Source organism: Streptopelia decaocto (genome assembly GCF_964273445.1).
Source record: "Streptopelia decaocto genome assembly, chromosome: 1".
Taxonomy (NCBI): domain Eukaryota; kingdom Metazoa; phylum Chordata; class Aves; order Columbiformes; family Columbidae; genus Streptopelia; species Streptopelia decaocto.
In genome coordinates this window covers 170,959,549-170,983,737 of record NC_138663.1, presented here as the reverse complement: position 1 = coordinate 170,983,737, position 24,189 = coordinate 170,959,549, and the positions used below count along the sequence as shown (strand labels likewise).

General features: G+C 33.8%; 1 protein-coding gene across 2 annotated transcripts in view; it reads right to left on the bottom strand.

Annotated features, from left to right (window-relative positions):
- Nucleotides 1–24,189, bottom strand: part of KLHL1 (kelch like family member 1) — a gene marked incomplete at both ends in the record, with an annotated part of 209,563 nt that overhangs the window by 126,242 nt on the left and 59,132 nt on the right. Inside the window, 2 exons of one of the 2 annotated variants that reach the window (XM_082060226.1) lie at nucleotides 11,345–11,481; nucleotides 20,844–21,026. In XM_082060226.1, the coding sequence (XP_081916352.1) occupies nucleotides 11,345–11,481; nucleotides 20,844–21,026 (320 nt within the window). The remainder of the gene's footprint in view (nucleotides 1–11,344; nucleotides 11,482–20,843; nucleotides 21,027–24,189) is intronic. The other variant, XM_082060227.1, reaches the window with a different exon arrangement.

The following is a 24,189-nucleotide window of genomic DNA, read 5'->3' as shown; positions in this document are numbered from 1 at the left end:
TTACTATCTGCTTTATAAATTATATGTTTCTTTATGTAACCAACATGACCATTTTGAAGAAGATCCTTCACATTTTTATGGAAGAAAGTGAAGTTTCTGCCTTACATATTAATCAAGGGAGCAAACATACAATGGTTGCTGAGACACCTGGGGATATGAATACATTATAGCTTGACTTATTCAGAAACACCAATTTACTACTTAATATATCTAGGATAAGAGCTAGAAAATTACACTCAACTTGAGCTATAGAGGAATTTACTGTGAATTTTTCTTTCAGTACTGTCTAATCCTCCTTTTTTTTTTTTCCTTTTCTGTACAAACATTATAAAAAGTAAGATAGGCTCTTCAGGATCCTGTTTTTACAAAGCATAAGCTTCAATAGTAGATAAGTATCTAATCCACCTCAGTGCTTTCCAAGTCTTAGTTATCTTCATTTTTAAACATCAAGACTCCTTCGCGAGTTTGGTCACAAGGGCTGTATTCACTTTTTCAGAAGAGCACGGTGACATTTTTATGCAAGTTCTCTGGGATATCAAGTGTTTACCATGGTAAAAGTTTCCAAAAAAAGCTGCTAAGAGGCTCAGTTTATACAATGTTAACTCTTCAGCCAGTTTTACATAGACAATTAGAAGATCCATACGTCTATTAAAAATGTTTATTAGGGTATTCAAAGGGGAATTTTATTACTGCTTCTTCAATTCACCTCCCCATCACATTTTTATGCAATAAGGAGCTTGCACAAGTACTTCAATGTGAGCAAAATAAATTAACCAAAGCTTAAAATCTCATTTTGTGTTACATTAATTAGGATGGGAAAACAAAACAACAACAACAACAAGAACTTTAATAGATGCTAATTGTTATTCTAAATTATAGTTCTATTTGTGACAAATTTTATGTGTATTGCTGTGTATTGCTTATGCAGAAATTGAAATGCTTATATTGAGGATGAATTCTTAGAATGAATACATAAATCTTATTACCTCATTACCAAAGGTAAAGCAGAGATAACATATAAAAATGCATGATGTTAATAAGGTCAGTGCTTGTCACAGGAATCAGTCTCCCACAGCTGTTAACTAATAGGTATCAATACAAATATGGTGGGACCATTCAGTAGGTAGTGCTCACTTGCTCTGTGCATAAGCAATAAATTTTAACCCAGATCTGTAACACATGGTAATATAATTTTACCTCATGTTCACAGTATTTTTTTCTCTCTTGTAATTACACATTTATGCATCCATAGCAAGCCTCTTCAACATTCTTAAGAGAACTGTAAGATTGCACATGAAGTCATGGGAAGTGTCAAGGAAATAGAAATAACAGCTAGTAGTAATTCCTTTGAATCAAGTATTTATCATTTCAACTTTTATGTTTCATGTGTCTTGATCAGCTGTGTTGCAGTTTTGAAGAGTTTTTGAGTTATTTCCATAGGCTAACCAGTGAAGTGAATGCACTTTGTCTATGAGGTCTCCATTTTTAAAAAGAAAGGCAGTAAATGGTATCAAGATAATATTTATTCAGATTTTGCACAGTAGATAAGTCTCTTACAGTTATGGTTACAAGAAAAAGTTGCCTTTTGGAAAGAGAAGCAAATTCCAGTGAAGACTAGAAAAAGCCTATAAAAAGGTGCTATGCTTCATATTGTTATAACAGACCTTTTTGGCATTGCTTATCATTAATCTTACCAAATCCTAGGTATCTGCCAGGCAGCCATCTGAGCTAATCATCTGAGATATCTTTTTACAGTCTATTGTGAGAAACATAAGGCATTAGAGCAGCTTTCATCTGCCCTGGTTTAGTCGACTAGTTTAGAATGAGATGAATCACTCCTTAAGAGTCACTATTTCTTGCTTTTAACTCCAAATAGAGCACCTTCATTTGACTTGCTGTGACAATGTTGATATTTATATTTGATGATATTGATTCAGTTCATCTGCTCCCAAGCATACAGTACTGAAATCATCAGAATCATAAGTTATCAGGTGATTAAGTGTCTTGAAACACTTTACACCCTTAAACACAATTTGGGTCCAATTCCGATGATCACTCTCTCTGTTACTGTCAACTCCTAGTAATGATGTAATGTGTAGTAATCACCTCTTATGTCCATCTATGAATAGCAGCCAATGAAAAACACAATAGAAGGTTGAGGGTTATTGTGGGGTTTTTTTTGTTTGTTTTTGTTTGGTTTGTGGGGTTTTTTTGTGTTGTTGGTAGTGGTTTGTTTTGGTTTTTGTTGGGTTTTTTTTGTGGGTTTGTTTGTTAGTTTGTGTTTGGTTTTTGATCTTTTTTTTCAGTAGTAGAATATCTTTTAGTCTCCAGCTGACTTCTGAAGTGAATGTTAAGGTTTTGATTTTGACCTGTGCCTTAGAAGGTAAAGTCTATATTGTATCATCTCCAATACTTTTCATAAAGGTGAAGTTGTTTTCAGAAAAGAAAACATGACAGATAGTATATTCACTTTGCAGAGGTTTCTCCTGATCAAACTCTTCTTTATTTTGTGTTAATTATTTGCTGCAAACCATTGGCTGCAAATGAGGAAGACAGGCACTCTATGGCTGACTGTGTTTATTTCCTTACAGTTTGTCATTTAGCATCAGTAAGAATTTAGAAAGGCAGCTCATTTTTTTTCTGTAGAAATTCAAATAAACAAATAAATACTACCACAAAAGGGAGTAAGTAGTCTCCTACACAAACAGATAGTGCAATTTAAATGGGAAAAAAACTTAGGATCTGCCCACTCCCTCTTATCAGACTATTCAACTTACATACTAGCAGCCAAAAGCTAAATCAAATACAAATTAACACCAAAAGCATGTATGACCCAAAGATATGTTTACTTGAGGGTGATGATTAATCACTTAATTACTTTGGTAGCAATTTTGGCATCAGCCACCATAAATAAAAAATTAGTTATACCATATGATTTAACTATGAAAATTATTTTTTCCCCAGTGGAAAAAAAAATTCTTAACAGAAAATTTTGCCTGTCCTGAACAACTTCAGTCCCCCTCAATTCCAAACTACACTGGACCATGTTATCTGAACAGATAGATTTTCTGTTCATACAACACCTCTTTTTCTAATCCTTCTGGGTAAAATTCAACTCTTGAAAAGGACAACTTATTTTGTCTTCTCTTCACACAGGAGAATTAATGTGATTTTTTTAAAAAAAAGAAATTTTAATTTACATTTCTATGAAATTATCTCTAAAAAACATTTAAAGTTAATGCCAGGAAAGCATTCTCTTGATTCAGATATATAACTTTTGACTATGATTAGATACTCAATTACATTGTCAGTTATGGTCCAATTTTTTAAACTCTTCACTCACTACAAAACATGACTTTAAAATTATGAGAATTTGCAATTTCAAATAATTTGTATGTGAATTTTGTATTTTAGTATTATGTGTAAAAATAATTTCATAAATTATTCTGCAGCCATAAAAATACGTAGTTTGCCGAAAATGAAAGAAAATTCCTCAATCATAATAATATGAGAGTTCCTATAAATTAAATAGCTTCACTTAAAAAAAAATGTACAATTATTTACACCCTGTTATTCCTACATGTTTTTTTGAGTGAACTGCTTAAACTGGCATAATTGCATGGTCATTTTTGAGTACTGCCAAAGTCCACTGTACTTCAATGGCATGGAAAATTTTAATATTGTAGAGTGATAAGAAATTCCTATTAACAAATTAAAATACCCCCTGAGCAGGAACCTTCTTGCAAATGTCTGTCTAGAGATCAGAAAAGTACATTAGTCAAAATATGACATGATGTGGTACCTTTTCATCTCTTGGTCTGAAAAAACATGAACCAAACAAGCAAACAAAACACCTCTGTTGTATAATTGAAATGTCATTTTTTAAAGAAAATTCATCTGCTGGCACAAATATCAGCACTTTAGAGGGAGACATTAAGACACTACTTTCTCCTTATGAAGTAACTGGCATCCATGTGCCTTAGTTCACCTTAGATATATGAACTTAGTCACATGTAAGATATACATACAAATAACAGGAGTAAAAATATTACGTAATTTTAGCTGTGAGTCTAATCTTCATAAAACCTCTTTAAAAACTGTGAAGAAAGACATGTTAGTGCTCTGAAACACACCTGAAGATACATTTTCCAATGGCTATGGAGAAAATGTTAAAATACGGATTTCATTGTTGGTATTATTTGCTAAACACTGCTAGTTTGCACTTGCATAGATGATTGATATATTAATAATTACATCACCAAAGATTCAACTAGTATAGTCTTATTTGAAAATTTTAAGCTTAGTTTTATATATAAATAGAGGAATACAAACTCACAGGCTAAAACAAAGAAAAAAATCCCACAATAAAGGTTACCTCAAAAATACACAAATATAAAGACGATTTACTAACTAAATTTCCAACAGTGCAAATCTTACACTCATTCGCCAAATAGGGTGGGAGATGACATGAATCATTCCCAAAGCTCATTTCGGATGTAAGGCCTTAGTTTCCCTTTATTCTTTTTAGTCGATGGACTTCAATACTTGGGTTTGCTTCTAGACTGTACGTCCTGCCCACCATGCTGCATGCATTGAAAACCACTATAGAAATTCAACTTGTAAACAAAACCAAACCCCATACTGAGGACTGCAGAGAAATCCCATTCTAAAAGACCTGTACCAAACTGCAGGTACATTTCAGGGAGTTTTTATTCCAATGATCATTTTCTGTTGATTGTGTGAGGGGGAGTGTACCACCTTGAGCTTCCAGCCGCACTACACAGGTTTCCAGAACTATCCCAAATGACCTACCTCACACAACACCTTTGCTATGATCAAAATAACACAATACACACTCTCAGTATCTATATGTCAATGAGATACAGCCTTTCTACACACTGAACACAATCAGGCCCTGATCTCTGGGGAGATAAAAAAAATTAAAAAAAAAAAAAAAAGAAAAAAAGAAAAAAAGAAAAAATCTCTCAAGGACAAAGGAGCTCAGCTTTCAGGTTTGAAGAAGCAGTATTTTATTCTCCACATCTCAAGCTATGTCAGAAGCAGGAATACTCACTCATCTCTGCTAAAATAATCTTCTCAACTTTTCAGGCGATGATTTGGCAGCTCAAATCGACACACAAATAACAAAAGTTTACAGAGCTGGAGGCATCTGTTGTCAGCAAAAGATATTTGTTTACGAGTCCACCTTACAGCCTAATGAAATCTTTGCTTTGGGCTGGATTCCACTGCTGGGAGAAGTGAATACTACAATTGCATCCTACTCTGTGGTTACATTTCAGCACAGTCACTCTGTCATGGGCACAGAACAGAAAGGGAATGAAGGTACATTTTACAACGCAGTGACAGGAGCAGAGATATGCGTGAAAGGAGAGGACCTCTTTCACGAACTGTATTGTGATTTTCCTGAAGTGTTTGTTTTCTTTTGGAACTGTGGTTACACAGCTAGGCAGCTGAGCTCAGAAGAGTGCATACAGGCACGTCTCCACTGCAGGAACTACAGAAATGCACATTAAAGAGGTAGCCCATGTTGTATCAGGACTTAGTGTATCAGTGACAGGACTGGAAAACACCTGCTCCAGCTGGACACAAGATTGTCAGAGCAGGGATTGCTCAAAAATAAATAAAAAAAAAAAAAAAGGCAGTCTCTGCAGTTCTTTAAGCTAAATGGGTCTATGAAAATCTTTCCCACAGACCAGAATTACATGAAAGCCCATCGTTTGTTTCAGCATCAGAAAGTCATTCAGTGTAGGAAGGCATTAGACTCCAAGCAAGCTGACATCCACAGGTGGAGGAGGATGACAATCTAGTTCTACAGTTACAGTAAGGAGCTAGTATTGCACATATGGACAGTATAGCTGATAATTCAATCCAGGAACAATCCTTGATGTTGTGCTAAGGCTTTGTGGATGCATAAATAAGAACTTATTGAGGAACACTACATGAAAACATGAATCTTGTCAATGCCTCCAACACTAGCAAGAAAGTTAATTGGAGCAGAGGTATGTTACGATCTTGGAAGTGTCCTTTTATTACCCATTCTGGATTTCTGACCTCCCATCTGAAGTGAATTGAAATGTGAAAGTGCAAAGTCAATCATCAAGTACATGGCAGAACAAATATAGTGGGACAGCAGCAGGTAACAGTCTCCTGCAAAAAGTGTTAGATAGAGGTGGTCCATGTTCCCTTGAGGTCTCTAATATGATTCCACAGAACGAACAACTCTTGGATTTACTCAACATGTCACAGAGGTAGAGACAAAGACCTTCACAATATACAAGGTATCAGGGGTCATTCCAGTTCTCAATGTGATTAGTATCTCCTAGAGCGGAGTAGCCTGACATACTGTAAACAAGCTACCATCACCTAAAAGCCAAGGACTGTTTGAGAAGATGCCTTTAATAATATACATACAGCCTTACATTATATCTATTAAGTTAAGCTTGTCTGGGACTTCTTTCTATCACTGAAGCTAACTGTAATGAAATTACCTCAGTTGTACACCAAATTGTTGTCCTCTGAATTGCGGTAGTTACATTCAAACTGCATGTTGAAGAACAATCCTGTGGCTATGACAACCCATGGACTATATGAACAGCATAAATTGGCACAGGCAAAAACTGTTAAGTATCATTCTCACTGTTTATTTGTATAGACAACTGAGTTTCAGCATTAAAGAAAACAAAACACACACACACAAAAAAAAACACAACAAAAATCCCAAAACCAAAATAAAAGAACAAATCTCCCTGGGATATTTAATTAATAAAGCTTCTGTTCTGAAGGAACCCAAGGGTCCTTGTGCTCAAAGGCAGATTCTTTCTTGCTATATCCCTGCTGTCTGCCCTGTGTGTTATTAGATATAATACTGACAGAGAAGACACTTGACAGTCCTTTAATTAAGGAAACCACCAAAGAAAATCTAATTAAAATCTATGCAGTGGGGCTTGAACCTCTTCCATGTAGGATCCATACTCATTTTTTCAGATGTGCATAAATAAATCAAGGACATTTTGTTTTCTATTAGTTAACTGATTTTTGCATTTCAGTTTCATTAATGGTATGAAAGCACGAGCCTGTTCTTCTGATCGCTGTTGGAAATGCATACTAATTAGACAGACAGATGCAGTCTGAGGAAATCTACAGTAGCTTCACAGCTCTGTTGTAACTTCAAAGGAAGGCTCCCAGAGTCACCAATTGCAGCAAAATGCCAGAAGCTCCATCTCTAGTTCCAGTCCTACCTAAAACATTTAAGCATAATTGAAAATAGTGAAATCTCAAGTTTTAAGATCAAGAAATAAGCACTACCTAAGAAAGTGAGGTAAAGAAATACTCCTCTGTATTACTGCTTATCTTGAATTCTAAAAGTTCAAAGAATACATATCCATGTATCCCAGGGGCACTAGGATCTCAATCCTAGATTTTCTGCCATTAGTAGTCTTGCTGCTTGAAAAATGAAACATACTTCAGCCATTGCATAAAAGCGTTGGCTTCAGAGTTTCTCAGCTGGCTCACATTAAACATTTAACTGACATGCAAAAGAGGAAGATTTGTTTCCGTTTAAGTTATAGTTCTGTTATCTCACAGATGAATCATCCTTTGTTTATTCAAATAACCCAGCCAAATGCAGCAACGTGTGGAGAGATTAAACCCCTACCTTGTGTTGAAATTGTGTATTTTTTACTGGCCAAATATATCTTTCACATAAAAACAGTGGGAAAACCTTTGTGGTTTACCCATGTGAATCTATGCAACTACAAGAAGCATATGATTTTGATGCTGTATTCACTCATAAATCTACATCATATATATATCATTTGAATAACACAACTTGTAATTACATTCTAATTTAGCTTATGTAATTACAGAACTTACTTCAGATAAAACAATATGCAGCCACTATTTTATTAATTGATTCACAAATTTAAGTCATTCAGTTATAATATTTATATACAAAACAAAAACCACTTCCAAAAGAACCCCAAAGTTCATCTAACATAGAGTTTATAGTACATATTTTTACACATCTCATTTTTTTCAGCTTTAATCAAATTGTGTTTTATGGGTACATCTATCACATCACTTTATAATTGGTCATGCTGCCTCTTCACAAAACTTTAGCACTTTTTACTATCTTTAAATCAGTATTTCTGGTAGTCTAATTTTCTGTCTTCCTGTTACTACTCTTTGATGGACATCTGTACAAGAACTGATGCTTTACTGGTCACCTTGTAATTCTACCTTTCCAATTATTTAGAACAATTTACCTTTGTATAAAGCCTTTCATAATATAATTAATTACTGTGACTTTCTTTAACAAAACAAAACAAACAAACAAAAAAGAAAAAAGTCCAAAAGCCTTTCCTTTTAATCTGTAATCCGGAGCACAGACAGTCTAGACAGAATATCTGGCACTGAAGAAAGACTTCAGAAATTCTGTCCAGAAAATCATGTCCTTTTGGAAGCATAAGGATATTTCTGGAAGGACAGATAAGAACTATTTTAACTAACAGGAGCTAAAAGGAAAGACTGAAGATACACAAAGCAATGTGTAACTAGTTACCAAACCAATATTATTCCTTTTTTTTTTTTTTTTTTTTTTTTTTTTGTACCAATGGATAGGGGAGATGTTAACAACTCTCCTTTCAGATAAATATACCTATTTTTATTCAGGTCTCTCATGTACAAAATTTCCCCATGTCTCAACTTCAATTCTGATGTTTTGCAACAGTATTTGATCTTATTGCTGCAACAGAAGGGTCTGGTATTCGTAAAGGATACATTTATCTATAGTAATACTTATGCATATTTTACATTTTTGAACTATTACTTAACATGTACGATTCATAGTAAAAAAATTAACAATTTCACTAGATGCCAAAAATTCTAAACCTGACTGAATTAGAGTTAATATAAAGTGGAAATTGTTTCCTTTTTAAAATCACATCTAAAAATATTTGCAGTATAATACTCTTAACTTCTAAGTTTTTGCAAACAAGCCCATGTTCAACTGTATTTTCCTGAAATGTTCACTTGTCTCCAGGGAAAATTTATCTCTAACAGCAGCAACTATATGTGAATTTCTGTATTTATTTTAATCTCCTTGAGCTAGAAGGCAGTGGCAGGAGAAAGAAAATGGAAGAGTGAATAACTGTCCATTGTCAGAATGTTCTGCTGTTTCTGTGGTAAAAGAATAAAGAGCTAAACAAGGCACAGACATGAGTTGCTGAAAACTTTTTCATACATTATGAGGTCAGTAAATGGAATTTGGCAGACAGATTCTCCAGATATTCTGTCTAGACTATCTATGCTCCAGCTTACAGAATAAAAGGCTGAACAGGAATTTCTGCCGGTTGCTACATGGTTCGGTATCAGAATAGTGCCTGTTTCCTTTACTTTTCAGTGTTCTACTGAAGAAAGTGAACTGACTCAAAGGAAAAGGGGGCATGAACTAGACTGGTGGTAAATATAGAATCAGAGGGCAAGAAAAGAGATAAGAAATTAGGAAGATAGATAAATCATGAGAGATGGTCGAAAAGATAGGGAAAGGAAAATTTAAAAAAAAGGTTTAAAGGGACAGGTTTTGATCTGGCAAAGAACATGGGAAAACAGAATGATTAACCAAGGAGTAAAGAATGTTTAATTTCAATAAACTGAACAAGCTTGGGCCCATGTTCTAAGAATTCTCTGGTGACCTGTGAGTTATCACTGAATTGTCCATAGCAGCATTGAATGCTCTTGCCCTCTGCACAAGGATGGAAACAGGAAATTTACTATCATAACTGTAGCTAGGAAATTTAGGAGTTTCATAAGACATCTGATATGGAGAAAAGGAATAGAGAAAGAAACAAAGTAACATGAATTTCAAGAGATAAAGACACAAGGTGAGAATAAATCTGGGTAAATCAAAAAAGTCAGGACAAAGACCCTTATGGAACAGAAATACAAGACAAAGTAATCCAAACAGAATGGTTCATCACATCCAGCATGTGTTCTCTTTAGCATGCTAAATGTACTTTTGTTTCCTCTTCTGCTATCAGCAAGTATTTGTGAAATTTCTTTTCCAAGTATAAACTTAATAAGGCATTTTTTAAGCTTTATTGGTCTCCAAAATGTGTTAGAACTAAAAGGATAACGATGGATTATCACTGCGCGTAACAGAAATTAGAGCCCTTTGTTGTCATCTTAAGTTTCTAATTCTTCAAGGTGACTTTATGATGTCGCATAATGTTACCATTTTTAAGGTAGTTTGGGCCTCATATGACAGTTTAAAAGAAAGAACATTACAGATTCAAATTCATATGAGGTAAACTAGAAAACATTGGAATTACACTTTTTAACTTTAATTATGTTTATTTGCAGTTTCTGTTTCCTGTTAAGACAGTAGAGTTATTATGTCATAAAATAAATAGCAAATATCCTGATTAAATATATCAAAGCAAACAGCAACTTGCGATTAAATTAATATATGTGTATTTAGAGAGGATTAAAACTACAGGGTATGGGCTATCCATTTAAATTGAAGCTAAATTCAAATATTCATTGGAAACATTATGATAAAATCTTGTTAATTTAAACATATGACTATGTCTTTTAGGAAAGAGAATATAAAACAGCATATATTTTATACTTTTGTGATTTATAGGCAAAGGGAGACAAATTCAGAGTGCAAATCTTATTATTGTCATTTATTTTAATTAATTTATTTTGTAACTTTAGTATTGTTTCATATTAATGCACTTCAGATACATCATGCATAACAGCTTGTTTAAGATGGATAAAAGCCAAATCTATTACGCATTAAAATATAATAACTATTCAGAAGGAAGTTCTGAGTTATTAACTCTGCTTTATGAGCCATTCATAAATTTACACAACAGAGTAAGAGCCTATAACAGGAAATGAAAGTGACGAAGTCCAGCTCAAATGTTTTATTATTAAAAATTTTAAAATATTTATGTAATTATTTAAACTGAAATTTGACTAAGATAGCAACATAGGGCTATTCTTCAAAAAAATACAGCTGTTCCTTCAATGACCTCATGTAACTTGAATCGCATGCATATAGGGAAGTCTAATTATTTGAAAACCAATAAATATATATTGTTTCCTAGACTGTCTTCTTGTACCCACCAAGCCTGAAATATTTAACAGTTTCAAAACAAAAGATAACAATCTGAATTGAGCCCTAGAAATGGTAAATAACTGTTTTGATTGAGACTAAAAATAAAATATATTTAGAAAATAAATATAATCCATTGGTATTCAGCAAACAACACTACCAACATATTTCTTTATACAAAGTATAATGCATGCAGTACAATACCTGTGTATGCAAACTGAACAAGATCCCACAGTGCATTGGGGTCTATGCCTTCCATTTTGATCTCTTCTTGCTTGGCTTCACAAACATCACTTGTAAACATGGCAGCAAAGTAGTCAGAGACAGAACTGAGGACAAGTCTGCAAAAAAGTTAGAAACTGGTGTCATTTACACTGATTTATGTATTATAAGTTTTGTATATATATTCAAAGAATTAAAAAAATCTTTTCATAGTAATTATAAATTAACAGGAGCAATATATTATCAATGCAAGTAGGCAACAAAATACATCATGACATTTAATTCTAATTTGGTTTTGCTTTCTGTGATGTGAACCAAGTGGCACATTTGCATATGACTGTAGAACAGACATAGAAATTAGTGCTCAGTCTTTCTGCTAATTTTCAAGTCATGCAAAAGTCCCAATTATTAACCAGATAACCTCTCAGTATCAAAGACTACTTATTACTGAAACACATTTCATACTCTAGAGGTACTCTTCATTGCTCTTAAAGGCCTATTTTTGTAAACTTTACACAATCCTTCAACCTTCTATAAAACTGTTAATAGCTTAACATACTATTCACTAAAAAAAAACGAAGAAAATCATTGTCTAATGTAATGTTTTTGTTAAGAAACATTTACAAAAGAAAATAATCTCAAAATTCTTACAAAATATGAATGGCTTCTGTAGGGATCTGATTTAGATAAAGTAAAACCAAACACAAACAAATGAACAAAAAAACAACAACAATAAACCCGCACCAACAAAACAAACCAAATGCAAACAATAAACAAGTTACTGCTTATAAGCCAGTGAGGTAATTGATTGCTTTCACTCTCTTAGCTCATCCCAATAGCAAAGTGAAATATGACAGTTTGAATTGGCTTCATAATTTCACAGTGCTTTAAGCCACCATATTTTCCTGCAAGTAGGACAGCTCGAGAACAGATATATGAAGTTTACTCTGACACGAATGATGGACAATGACTAATTAGGTGCCATAGATCTACCACTTCTCATGTTGTGTTAAACTCTAGCAAAAACAAACTTCAGAAGTAAAGATCCTAATTCACAAACAGTTCAAATTTATGTTCATGTATTTAATAAAAACAAAAGTTGTCTACAAAAAGATTAATTTAGAAATATACTTCATTGCTACCTTTAGAGACATCCAAATCATTATTTATGTATCTATTTTATCACTGAGGAACATTTACTTTTATGTGTGTTCTATTTATTATCTCAACTGAGTATCACAAGTATGTCTTTAGTCAACCAAGATAACTGTAGAATTCCAAAAAACTAAAAATCTCGTGACGCTTCCTCAAATACTTGTTCTGACCGCTTATTTAAAAGTGACTGGATTCACTGTTATTAAATGCTTGATTTGAATTAAAAAACACGAACAAAAAAAAACAAACAAAAAAACCCAACAGACCAGTAAACACAAAAACAAAACAAACAACAAACAAGCAAAACCACAACAAAATTATTATTTTCTATGAGATACAATCTCTCACAGCTAGCAGAGATGTAATTTAGGTTTCTGATGAAGATTTCCATTTGAGAGCATTTTGCATCACCTATTGCTTCAGATTTATTAACCACCATTTAAAATCAACTGTGAGTCTTCATTTTGGTCACTTGATAAAAACAAAGCCAAAACTGGTTGCTGCATCAATACCAGTGGACAAATGAATGAACAGAAGTTCTAATAGACCAGTCAATGATAAATTGAAATATTTTAAACTGTATTATCTGATGTTTGTAATTTAGATCATTTATGTTCAAACATTTTTATATAATCTTCTTATCCATGTATTCTCAACTCAAAAGAAAAAGAAAAAGAAAAAGAAAAAGAAAAAGAAAAAGAAAAAGAAAAAGAAAAAGAAAAAGAAAAAGAAAAAGAAAAAGAAAAAGAAAAAGAAAAAGAAAAAGAAAAAGAAAAAGAAAAAGAAAAAGAAAAAGAAAAAGAAAAAGGAAAAGGAAAAGAAAAGGAAAAAGGAGTATAGAAAGTAAATAACAGAAGGATTATATCTCTTTCACAAATTTCTACAAATATCTGTGATTTTCTGCATTTTGTCTCATGGATTATTCTGGGTGAGGAAACTCAAAGAAGCCATCTAATGGATTCCAGCTGCAAATGAGTATTCAGTCAACAGGACCAGACAAGACCCATTGTGAAGTGAAAAACCCTGAAAAATGTGTAATGCAGATATAAGGTCCTCGCTACCCATTTTATTTTAAGGTTTATTCCTACCAGTTTGCATCACCTGTTAAAGAAGAAGGCTTAAGTGAACAGAAAGATTCTGAGAAGTAGCAGCTCACCTAAACAAGCAATACAAGTTTTTCAACAGAGTGATAAAGGAAGGGGAGGTTTATGTTAATCAACAGTTACTAGAAATAATGAATCAGCTACTTCCTCAACTGGATATAACCAAAAAGTTAACCTATTTGATGACACAAACTTTTTCCTTGCCAAATGCTTCAAAAGCTAAATTGAACTGAAAGGAACTTAATTGTGAAAGGTGACACCTTTTGCAAATCTTAATTGTGTACCAGTGTTTAGATAGAAAATGAAAAGTAAGAAATCAAAGGGATCAATTAATCTGTAATGATCTGCTGCTTTTGTAGCTCAGAAGTCTCTAAACAGCTCTAAATCTTGGTTTAAAGGCATGTTGACCTATTCATCAAGAAAGGTCAGGTGTTTCACGATGACACCTTTTTTCAACTACTGATCTGGCAGTGAGAATACACAATAAACTCTTTCTTCCTTGAAAATCATAGAAGGTAACTCATTGCTAAAATGAGTTCATGGACCCCAAAAGATTTTCTCCAGATTGAGGGACTTCTCTACCTTTACTAAAACTAAATTCAGCCCGATATATTTCTGGTTTCTTTTATAATATAGCATATAACTGATTCCTGTTGTGACCTTTTTTTGTCCTATGATATCAGATTTTGGTTTCTTCTATTACAGAATGTTTCCTTGCAATTTTCACAACCATTTTCACATATACCTTTGATTACAGAATTCTCTTAACCCTGTTGGTGCATTTAGAAATTTAAAGAAACAAACAATCAAAAGAAATAAACCTTGATCACTTATATTCTTTAAGCAAGTTCTAATGATATTTTACTGCCAAGTGAATAGAATCTCAGATGTTACTTGGACTGAAAGCTCATAGACATGCCGCAACTTTTTTCCACACACATTATGCTACTTCATAAAGGAGCTGAACATTCATTGCTTTTAAATATGATTTGTTGCTCTGTAGAGGACACGAGCTGACATTGAGTGTTTTTACTGGTAGTGGTGCTCCACAGCTCTTCTTATAGCAAGCAAACATTTACTGTACATATAGAGAAGACTTCATGATTTCTTAAATTTTAGGACTTACAGCACTAAGGTATATCCAAGCATGAACTTGAAAAAATACAGGAAAAAAAGTAGGCAAACACTGCCTGTACAATCAAGACTGCCATCTTTTTTGAGTCAAATACAAAAAAGGAGCAAGCTGTGGAACAGGTCAACTGTTTTGGATTACACCAGGTAGTGAGTGCCCTTCCTGATAACTGTGGTACTCTTCCTCACCAGCTTACGAAATACAGAAAAAGCTATAAGAGCTTTGCAAAAATATAGTTAACAGTAAAGTTAATCTAGTACACAGACTATTTCCTGCTCAGTACCAAAGATCCTTAGAAAAATTGTCCAGATGCCAATATTTTTTTGAGACCAAATATTGCCTGCCAACTTTAAATTGGCATTTCCAATCTCAGAATTCTAATTTGTAGTTAATTGGGATCACTGACTTTCATGTTGACCATAATTCAGAATCAGATATGCCATGTATTTCCTTTTTTTTCATTCAGTCTTTTGCATACACACTACTACAATTGGCTTTAATACACATGAAATACAAAACGGTGTCATTTTCAACTCAGATTCAGTAATACAGCACAAACCTAAATCTTATTGCTCTATACTCCCTAACAGACTGTGCAAAAGTAAGTACATAGTGTTTGCTGTAAAAGCTATTCATACCTTGAGGTATTAATCCATTCTATGTTTTAACAATGGTAATTTATTTGTTTTGCAACATTTTCATTTCTATTTTCTTATCTGTTAACTATGTTCTTTAGACCCTATTACACTTCACTTAAGAACAGCATGAAATGTGTACTATCCATTCTCTGTTGAAGAATTTGCCACTACATAAACCTTCTACCTCCAGCTGTCATCTAGTCAGCATTTCAAATCTTGAATCCTTTGCCATCTACCTTTCTTTCTTTGCAGTCAGGACACCGACATGTTAATTGGCTTTATCACTGCTATAACTGTCTCTGTTTTCTGAATTTGCAAGTATGCAAAGACACAAGATATATCATAAATTATTCTTGTCCATAAAATTCTAAAAAGATCCTCTAATCATGTTGTGTATCTTGTCTCAGAGAACAAAAATATTCCATTGACCACTTATATATTGCAAGCTTTTGTTTTACTTTGTACCAACAGACATTGTTCACAGACTGTTTTCCCTCCTTCTCCTGTGGATTAGTATAGCTACTTTTCATTCCATTCACTAATTTGAAGATCAGAGACACTTTCAGGAATTTCCAAAGTGACAACACAATAAAAACCAGATTAAAAAGAGTGTTCATGTTCCTTTATGCAGTCTCTCCAGGATTCACATTTGGTTTATCTTCTTTCAAAACAAAAATTGTACTCAATTTCTATGGAACAACAGTATAGTCAGGGGAGGAATGTTATGTACAATAGTAGGGAGGTACCAGCTCTGTTTTGGAAGATGCTGAGACAAAATTCACCAGTGGATGTTGAAGTGTTTATACTCTCTATGTTTCAAGATGTGGAATTCAAAAACTACTTTTGGTGAAAGAATATTGGGAACTAATAAAGCATCTGCTACTCATTTCTATTGCCTGTGAAGAGTATGTACAGTCATTCATTGTCTATTCTGCCTATTGTCTCTTCTGCCCATTGTCTCTAGTTTGATCATGAACAACTCCTTTTCTTCTTGATTCTGAGTTTTGCCCTAGTCTCAGACATGTGGGAGATATCCCACAGGGCAAGAGTGTGAAGAGGAAGGAGCAGCAGAAACAACATGTGATGAACTGAACCCAACTTCAATCTCCTGTCCCCTTGTGCTTCTTGGGGGGAGGAGGTAGAAGAGTTAGGAGAGAAGCTGAGCCTGATAAGAAGAGAGTGTTGGGCGAATGTGTTTTTATTGTTGTTTTTATTTCTAACTATCCTACTCTGTTATTAACTGGTATTACATTAAATTAATTTCTCCCAAGTCAAGTTTGGTTTGCCTCTGAGGGTAATTGGTGAGTGATCCCCCTACCTTTATCTTGAACCATGAATGTTTCCATCTTATTTTCTCCCCTTGTCCTGCTGAGGACAGGGAATGACAGAGCAGCTTCATGGGCACCTGGTGACCAACCAAAGTCAACACACCACAATCAGACACAGTTGTCTATGTAACTTAAGCTATAGATCTCTGTTGATTACAAGATTAGACATATGGCCATGTCAAAACCAAAACTCATCTGGATAACCAACTTTAAATTATCAGAAATGATCTTCAAAACTCAAGGCTAATTTCTGCATGTGCAAAATTTTTAAGTGGTATATACTCAAAAGGTACAAATAAAACCAGAAGAGTTCCTTGTGGAGATAACAGAACTTGCCTTTAAAATATTAATCCCATTCTCAGGATCAGGAAATATTCTTTATCTATTACTCTTTCTTCTTAAAAGGAAAAAAAAAAAATCCAGGTTAATATTAAAAGCTTATCTAAATTGCCTTGCTACGTTCTTTCTGACAGCAGGATTTGTTGTTGTTGTTGTTGTTGTTGTTCTGTCCTAACCATATTACTTGAATAATTTGTTTTTAAACTCATGGACAGTAGGTTGTGTTAAATACCACAGTTTAGATGCAATGTTTGACTCAGGAAGTTCCTCGAACCCTAATTACAGATATCCGGGAGTGAACACAGGGCAGTTGTACTGTTTATACACGAGCATCTGTTACTGACTGATTCAAGAAAATAAGCTGAGTCTTAGGACCACATATTGTGCACTCTGTTTCTTTCACCCATACCTTTACACTATCTTTCCTTCTCTGCCTGGCTCTTTATCCTTTCATCTCTCCTTTTAGCTCTGTTCATTTTTTTCATCTTATTGATACTGTTTTTTTCTTAAAATGCACCTTTTTTATAGTACAAAATACATTGAAAATGATGGCCTCTGTCACCTAAAAAAGGGAACGTAAATTATACTTTGCTGAAAGATTTTATCAAATTTATCTGGATGTGTGGTCTTCCAGCTTTTATCAGGATGCTGTATGTCAGCTGCTCTATCACTCCCCCTTCCCATCTGGACATGGGGAGACTAAAGAATGTATCTGTTTTATACCTACCTGGTAATTTTCTATTCATTTTGTGCTACCTTTTCCATCACAGAAAGAATCCTCCCTTACCCTTAACTTGAATATCACAATGAACCATAATGCCCGTGTTTCGTTGATGTTAAGTGAAAACAGCAAATAAAGAACTCAGATTTCTCATTATAAACTCAGCTATACTTGACAATATTAAAATAACAACAACAAAAGTAGACTTCTCAGTTTCTTTTCATTCACAATCTTCAGTTCGTAACAAATGCAATGAAAGTCAGAATTGCAAGTTGCAGATGTAACTTACCTCCTATATTTTTGCATTTTCTGCTTGTAATGAATTTTCTGGTTTATTGTAATTCAGTCTCTGTTATACAGGAGCTTTTTTGTATTTCTTGAATAGGGATAGATAAACTCTCTTCTTATATAACTTTTTTTTTTTTTTTAACTCCAACACTGACTTCCTATATTGCTTCAAGCACATTCTTAGTCAAAATCCAACTTATGGTTTAAACCTTAGTCTGAATTTAGAGCTGTGTATATTTATACAATCCTGGCTAGAAGTTTTAATGTACTCTCCAGTCCAAATTATTATTTGCATTGACTTTGGCTGTTTTCTTTGCAGCATTTTTTATATTTATTCAGCAGCTGTAGAATATGGTATTTTGGTTATTGTACTTAAAAACAGTGCAACTCAAGTGAGTTGTCTTCACTCAAAACAACAAAATTATTTGTGGCAAAGAAATATATTTAATTTCATTTTATCGCCTGATTAAGAATTTTCTTCTACCTTGCTTTGATCATGTCACTATAGTTCTGAATAAAATTTACTTCCATGTTTTTGTGCTTCACGTGACATTTACTACCTTCAGATTAGTTAGATTTCTAGGTACAACTGCATGTGGCTGATTGTAAGCTGGATAGAAGAAAGAAGAGTTAATTTTAGTGGGTTGGGTTTATTCAATTGTTTGTTTTGTAGCAGCAATGCCTGAGTTCTTTCTGTTCCAGGCATTGTGAAGTTACAATATGTTTCTTGTCTTAAAGAGGTTATATTCTAGATGAGAGGTACAGAAAATGAGAAAAATATACATAGCATGAATCTCCAGAGTAAGTGGAGAAACTACAAACTCCATGTTCATAACATTTTAAAATTAGGATGATCTGCTAATAGTGCAACAGCTGAACTGAAGGGAAGGGAAATTACTATTTTAGCATTTTTCTCTCTTTAAGTTATTTTGCATTTTTGCATTTGATTGTTATCTATAGATGTTACAGTTATTAAACAAACAAACAAAAAAAAAAAACCCTGAGGTTTACTTAATGTTTCAAACTAATTAAAATGTCAGCTGCTTTGCACCTTGGAAATGCCTGCTGCAGATGTCTGTTTTCTCAGTATCCTTTTTGGTTGCTTGTTCATCATTACAATACTTGGTTGGTTTATACTTCCTTTTGCTATTCTTTCTTTTGAAATATTACACCTGCAACCTATTTAGTGGAAGATTAGGTTACACAAACACAATGTTTGGGAGACAACAAAGGTCTTAAGCACATTATAATTTCAAAGCTGTTTGAGTCACCCGAACAGTGAAAAGCAGCTCTAATAAGATTGAGAGTTTGGCATGGTGCCTCCAAGTGGGGAGCTAGAGCTCAGTGATTATGTTTTATGATTTCCCTTCTAATTTGGGAGATCTACACAACTACCAGGGGTGCATAAAGTGCCAGATGCATAATACATTTAACAGTGGCAAAAACCCTGGAACACAGAAGTTGTGTCAGTTGCCAAGTCAGTGGGTAGAAATTGCTGGGGACTTTGCTGGCATCTGAGAACCCGAGTACATCAAGGCAAGGGAGGAATACCAAAAACAGCAGCTCTTAGAAGACAGGAGAGTAGAAACAAAGTCTTAAGAACGAAAAATGCTGAAATAAGAGAAAGATTTCTATACAGCTACTAATCTGAAACCAAAATTACTCCGCTTCACATGTGCTGCAAACTACCTAGATCAATCTAGCTGTTACTGCTTCTTAAGTGGAGTTATTTTTTCATTTGTTATAATGATGGGAGCAATTTCAATATTGTAATGAAAGTTTCTGCCTGGTTTTACTTATTAGTATTTGAACAACGGGTTTGGATTTGCAGTCTTGCATATTACACATTTACTATTATTATTGGAATTTGAATCGAAATATAGAATATACAACTTTTCTCTAAAACAGAAAAAAAAAGAATAGTCTCCATGTCCATCTTCACTTATGGCAGAAAAACTTTGCAATGTCCAAGCTGCCAAGACGACCTTATAGTATTCCTCTACACCAGAAAGTTAATTTAGTAACTCAGAAATACATTTGCTGTGTTTCAGTTTTCTTGTTGGGGAGCCATAGCCCTGTTCTGGATTTAGTACCTCAGCAGAGAAACCAGGGCACAAGCAGGTAATAGGGCACCCTTTACAGCCTTATATAGAGTTCAAATGCAAAAAGACTTGCTAACCTGGAAACTCAAAAGTATTTGCTGTATTTTAATCTAAACACTAGGAATGGATTTTTTATTTGTATGCACTAAATCAAGAGCAAAATTTCAATGAAGAATAACTATTTTAAGTTCTAATTAAATCCAAAATCAAGATTAGTTTCATTTATACTGGGTGCTTTAACACCAGAGAATCTTATAGTGTTCAGTATCATTCCACTATAAGTGTCTGAGAGACTCTGTATGACGGATTGATCAGAATACCATGATCTTAGGCTAGAAAAGATATTCTGTGTAGTGTAGCTGTACAACATCATATTTCAGAAGTTTCCATTCTCCTTACATATGAACAGAGTCACAGCAGAGAGAAATGTTTGGTACACTCACAATAAAATGCCTGCTAGTTGAGTGCTACTTGAACTTTTGAAACATGTACAAAAAAGAAAAAACACATTCAAAGGCCCAGCCTTCAGATATCATCTTTGGCAGCTACTCACATTTGTGATGTTTAAAGCAAGAGGGAAGCAGGCATAAGGACCCACAGAAGAGCATTTCTAGGAAATAAGCATTCCCAAAACATTTACTTTCATAGTTTCAATATCTTATGTCTATATCGTACCTATGTGCAGGTATCTTGCGATTCCCAGCAATCAGGATAACATCACAGAGCTGCTGTTGCTTCAGGTAGCTCTCCATTTTCCTGAAGGTTTGTTCCGCGTGGTGAACAGCCTGGTAGAATTCCTCAGAGCTACATGAATCCATGTCGCAGTGGGGTGGCAAGGGGTGGCTGGCTCCCGACAGTCTGTAAAACACAAGAGAAACTCCATGTTGATAAGATGTGGCCAGTTGTCTAGACTTCATCACAGGCTGCTAGAAACTGCTGCAAGTAATCAATGTATCCTTCCCAGTTCCCATAACTACATGTACAAGATGGAAAAATCTTATCGCCTTCAGAGGGATAAGTAGAATTTTAAGTCTTGTAGCACTGAAATGATTTTTTTTGTTGTTGTTTTTTTTTTTTTTTGGCACAGACATAGAGTAATCAAATTCTGTATTCTTCGATAAAGTTACTAAAAATATAAATATGAACAACTAACAGAAATCAGTGTATTCATGTTAAGGTTAATAGTATAGCTATGTTTTCATTATTAAACTATGATTGGGCTCTTTAAATTTTAAGCATTTTAGAGTAAAATTATTTTATAGATTAAACAAACTATTTATTTTTCTTAAATATTAATATTAGCACACAAAATAAATAATGGAAAAAACAATCCTATATTTCGAGTGATTCTAAGAGTGCCTACTCAAGTCACTTATTCAAATTCACATTTATTTTCTACCATTTGGGAAACAAAAATAAAGCTCTTATTGGCTTAATTTGTAATGATTTGGAATATTCCGCTATGATAAACTGCATGCTTTTTAACCAAAAGGCTCATTAATACAAAGTGTATTTAGCCTATAAGGATAGTGATGTCTAAAATTAAAAAAAAAAAAAAAAAAAAAAAAAAAAAGAAAAAAAGAGGAAAGAAAAAAGAAACAGGAAAAAACCACAAATATATTTTTTCAATATATTTCTCTGTATATTCTTAGTTGAGATTTACTCTGTTCAGTATTTCTCGTTCAGACTTTTACTGAAAATAAGAAAATGTGTCAGCAAGTACTAGCCCTTGAGGAAACTAATGCTATTGTTTCAAAATAATTCATGACAAAGACAATACCCTTTTCTTTTACAAAATTGTCATGAGACTATTTCAAATGAAAGCTATAGGATTTCATTTATCTTCTGCTGCTGAAAGTGAAGGATTTTACAGAGGAAGCTGATTATGTTTTTACTTAAACTAGGTACATTAAAAATGGCTTATATACTCAATACAAGAGGAACATCAGGGAACATATTTTAGTCCAGCATCTCAGGTGACATTATCAATTCATTCAAACCAATCTTTTTTATACATATTCTATTGAAAGATAAATATTAAAGAGAATATTTTGTTAATTCACAGTAATAATACAACAGTTTCATTATATGAGGTTTAAATTCAGTAGGTACTATATTCTAAGAATAATATTAATAGATCTGTAAGATAACACAATCTGTACTCCTTGTACTGGGAGGAGGGGAGAATATTAATTAAAAATCAGCTATTGAAATGAAATGCAATTATCTTTAAACAAACAAACAAACAAAAAATAAAACAAACAACTTCAGTATTTTTGTTGACTCTTGGTAAAGTATAATATAGTTCAGAAAAATAGTATTGCCTTTTGACATATACTAGTGATTTACTTTTGAATTCATTTTTGTCCAAAAGTGTTCCACATACTCTCCTACAGTCATTGTACAAAGGTCCAGAGGGAAAGTAAGAGGATGGTCCATCTTTCTATCACAGTAATTGCCAGGCTTCACAGCATGACTTTAAAGTAGCTGGAAGCCTGAATTATTGATGGTGGCCTGCAGATAATTTTACAGAAAACCAACTCAGTTACCTTGTATCTCACTCCACCATCTATACTATGCTATATACAGGTACTAACTTACTAGAATGTGTCTCCTTTTAAAATTATTACCCACAGTAACTTCAATTGTGCAGCATTAAATTGGATCCCAAGAAACCATCAGCTGGTTTAAATTAATCAATATTGCCATTTGTATGCTGGTAAGGTTACAATATGTGTGAGCTTATCTATAGGAAATTGAACTGGCAGAATTTTATTAACCATAATTCCTCAACAGAAACAGTTCTGAATTGGTGATTTAGAAAGGAAAATTTCCTTAATTCTGTTATATTCAATCTTGTTATACAGTAAGTAGTTTATGCTAGCTGCCTCTTGCAAACTCCTCCAAAAGCATGAAACAAACACGTTAATTCTGTGTGACATAATCCACTTGTGTGATCCTATCCAACCCGGACTGCCAACCATGTTGATCAGAAATCCAAATTTGGTTTCATATCTTTGGATGATCAACAAATGTTTTCACATAAAATTATAAAGATGGAGCTACACTCATTAGTATGGGTGGTGGGTAGATATTTCAGCTTTTTTCTTTCATTTCCCCCCCACCCCCCATCCCCCTGCCTTTGATTGTAGCCCTACGCAGACTGCTTTTATTGCTGAAGAAGTAGAATGACACATAATTTACAAGAAATAAATCAGTGCTTAATAAACGAGGTTGCTAAGGTTAAACAGACACATTTCTTCCCTTCCCCTGGGGAATTCAGAAGTGACAACAACAGCAATTCTGAATGGGTTCATATTGTTTGCTAATTGAGAACTTAGGTCCAAGTCAGTCTACATTTGAACAGATAAGGTACTAATTATGCCTCTTCTTGGCTATTCAAAACGGGCCGCACTTTTCAGGTCAGAGAAAGACAAGTACCCTGACAGAATTTATACTAGTCCTATAAAGATAGATTGGGCTGAAATGAGCTTAGTCTATTTTGTTCTTGAATGACCAGACAGTGTTTGCCACAAATTTTGCCCTCTTTCATGCTTGCCATTTATAAAAAAAAATTTCCACCCTTAAAACTCATCAGTATATCTATCACTTAGTAAGTCATTAAATGACTATTCAAATGCAAGCCCTGAAGGCCAAGCACATTTTAAATTATTATCCTGCAAACGGGCAAGTAACAAGCTTAGTAGAATACAATAAGTTAATCTTATATTTATTTTCTAAGAAAGCCCAGTTAAAAAGTCTTCTACTCATACTATTCAGGAGCTACATCGTTTTCATCACAAATGCTCTGTCTGCATAATCAACACTTTAAATTCAGTCAGCAGCTTGTTAAAATAGGAATTAGCTAACAGAGCTTCAGCCAGCAAATACCAGCTATTTTCTAGCAGTTCATGAAAGGAACATATGGGTACTTAAGACCTATTAGCAAAATGAAAAATAACACTTTCTGCTTGCATATATTGGGAGGTTTTTTTAAGTGCTGGCAACCTGAACCACACAT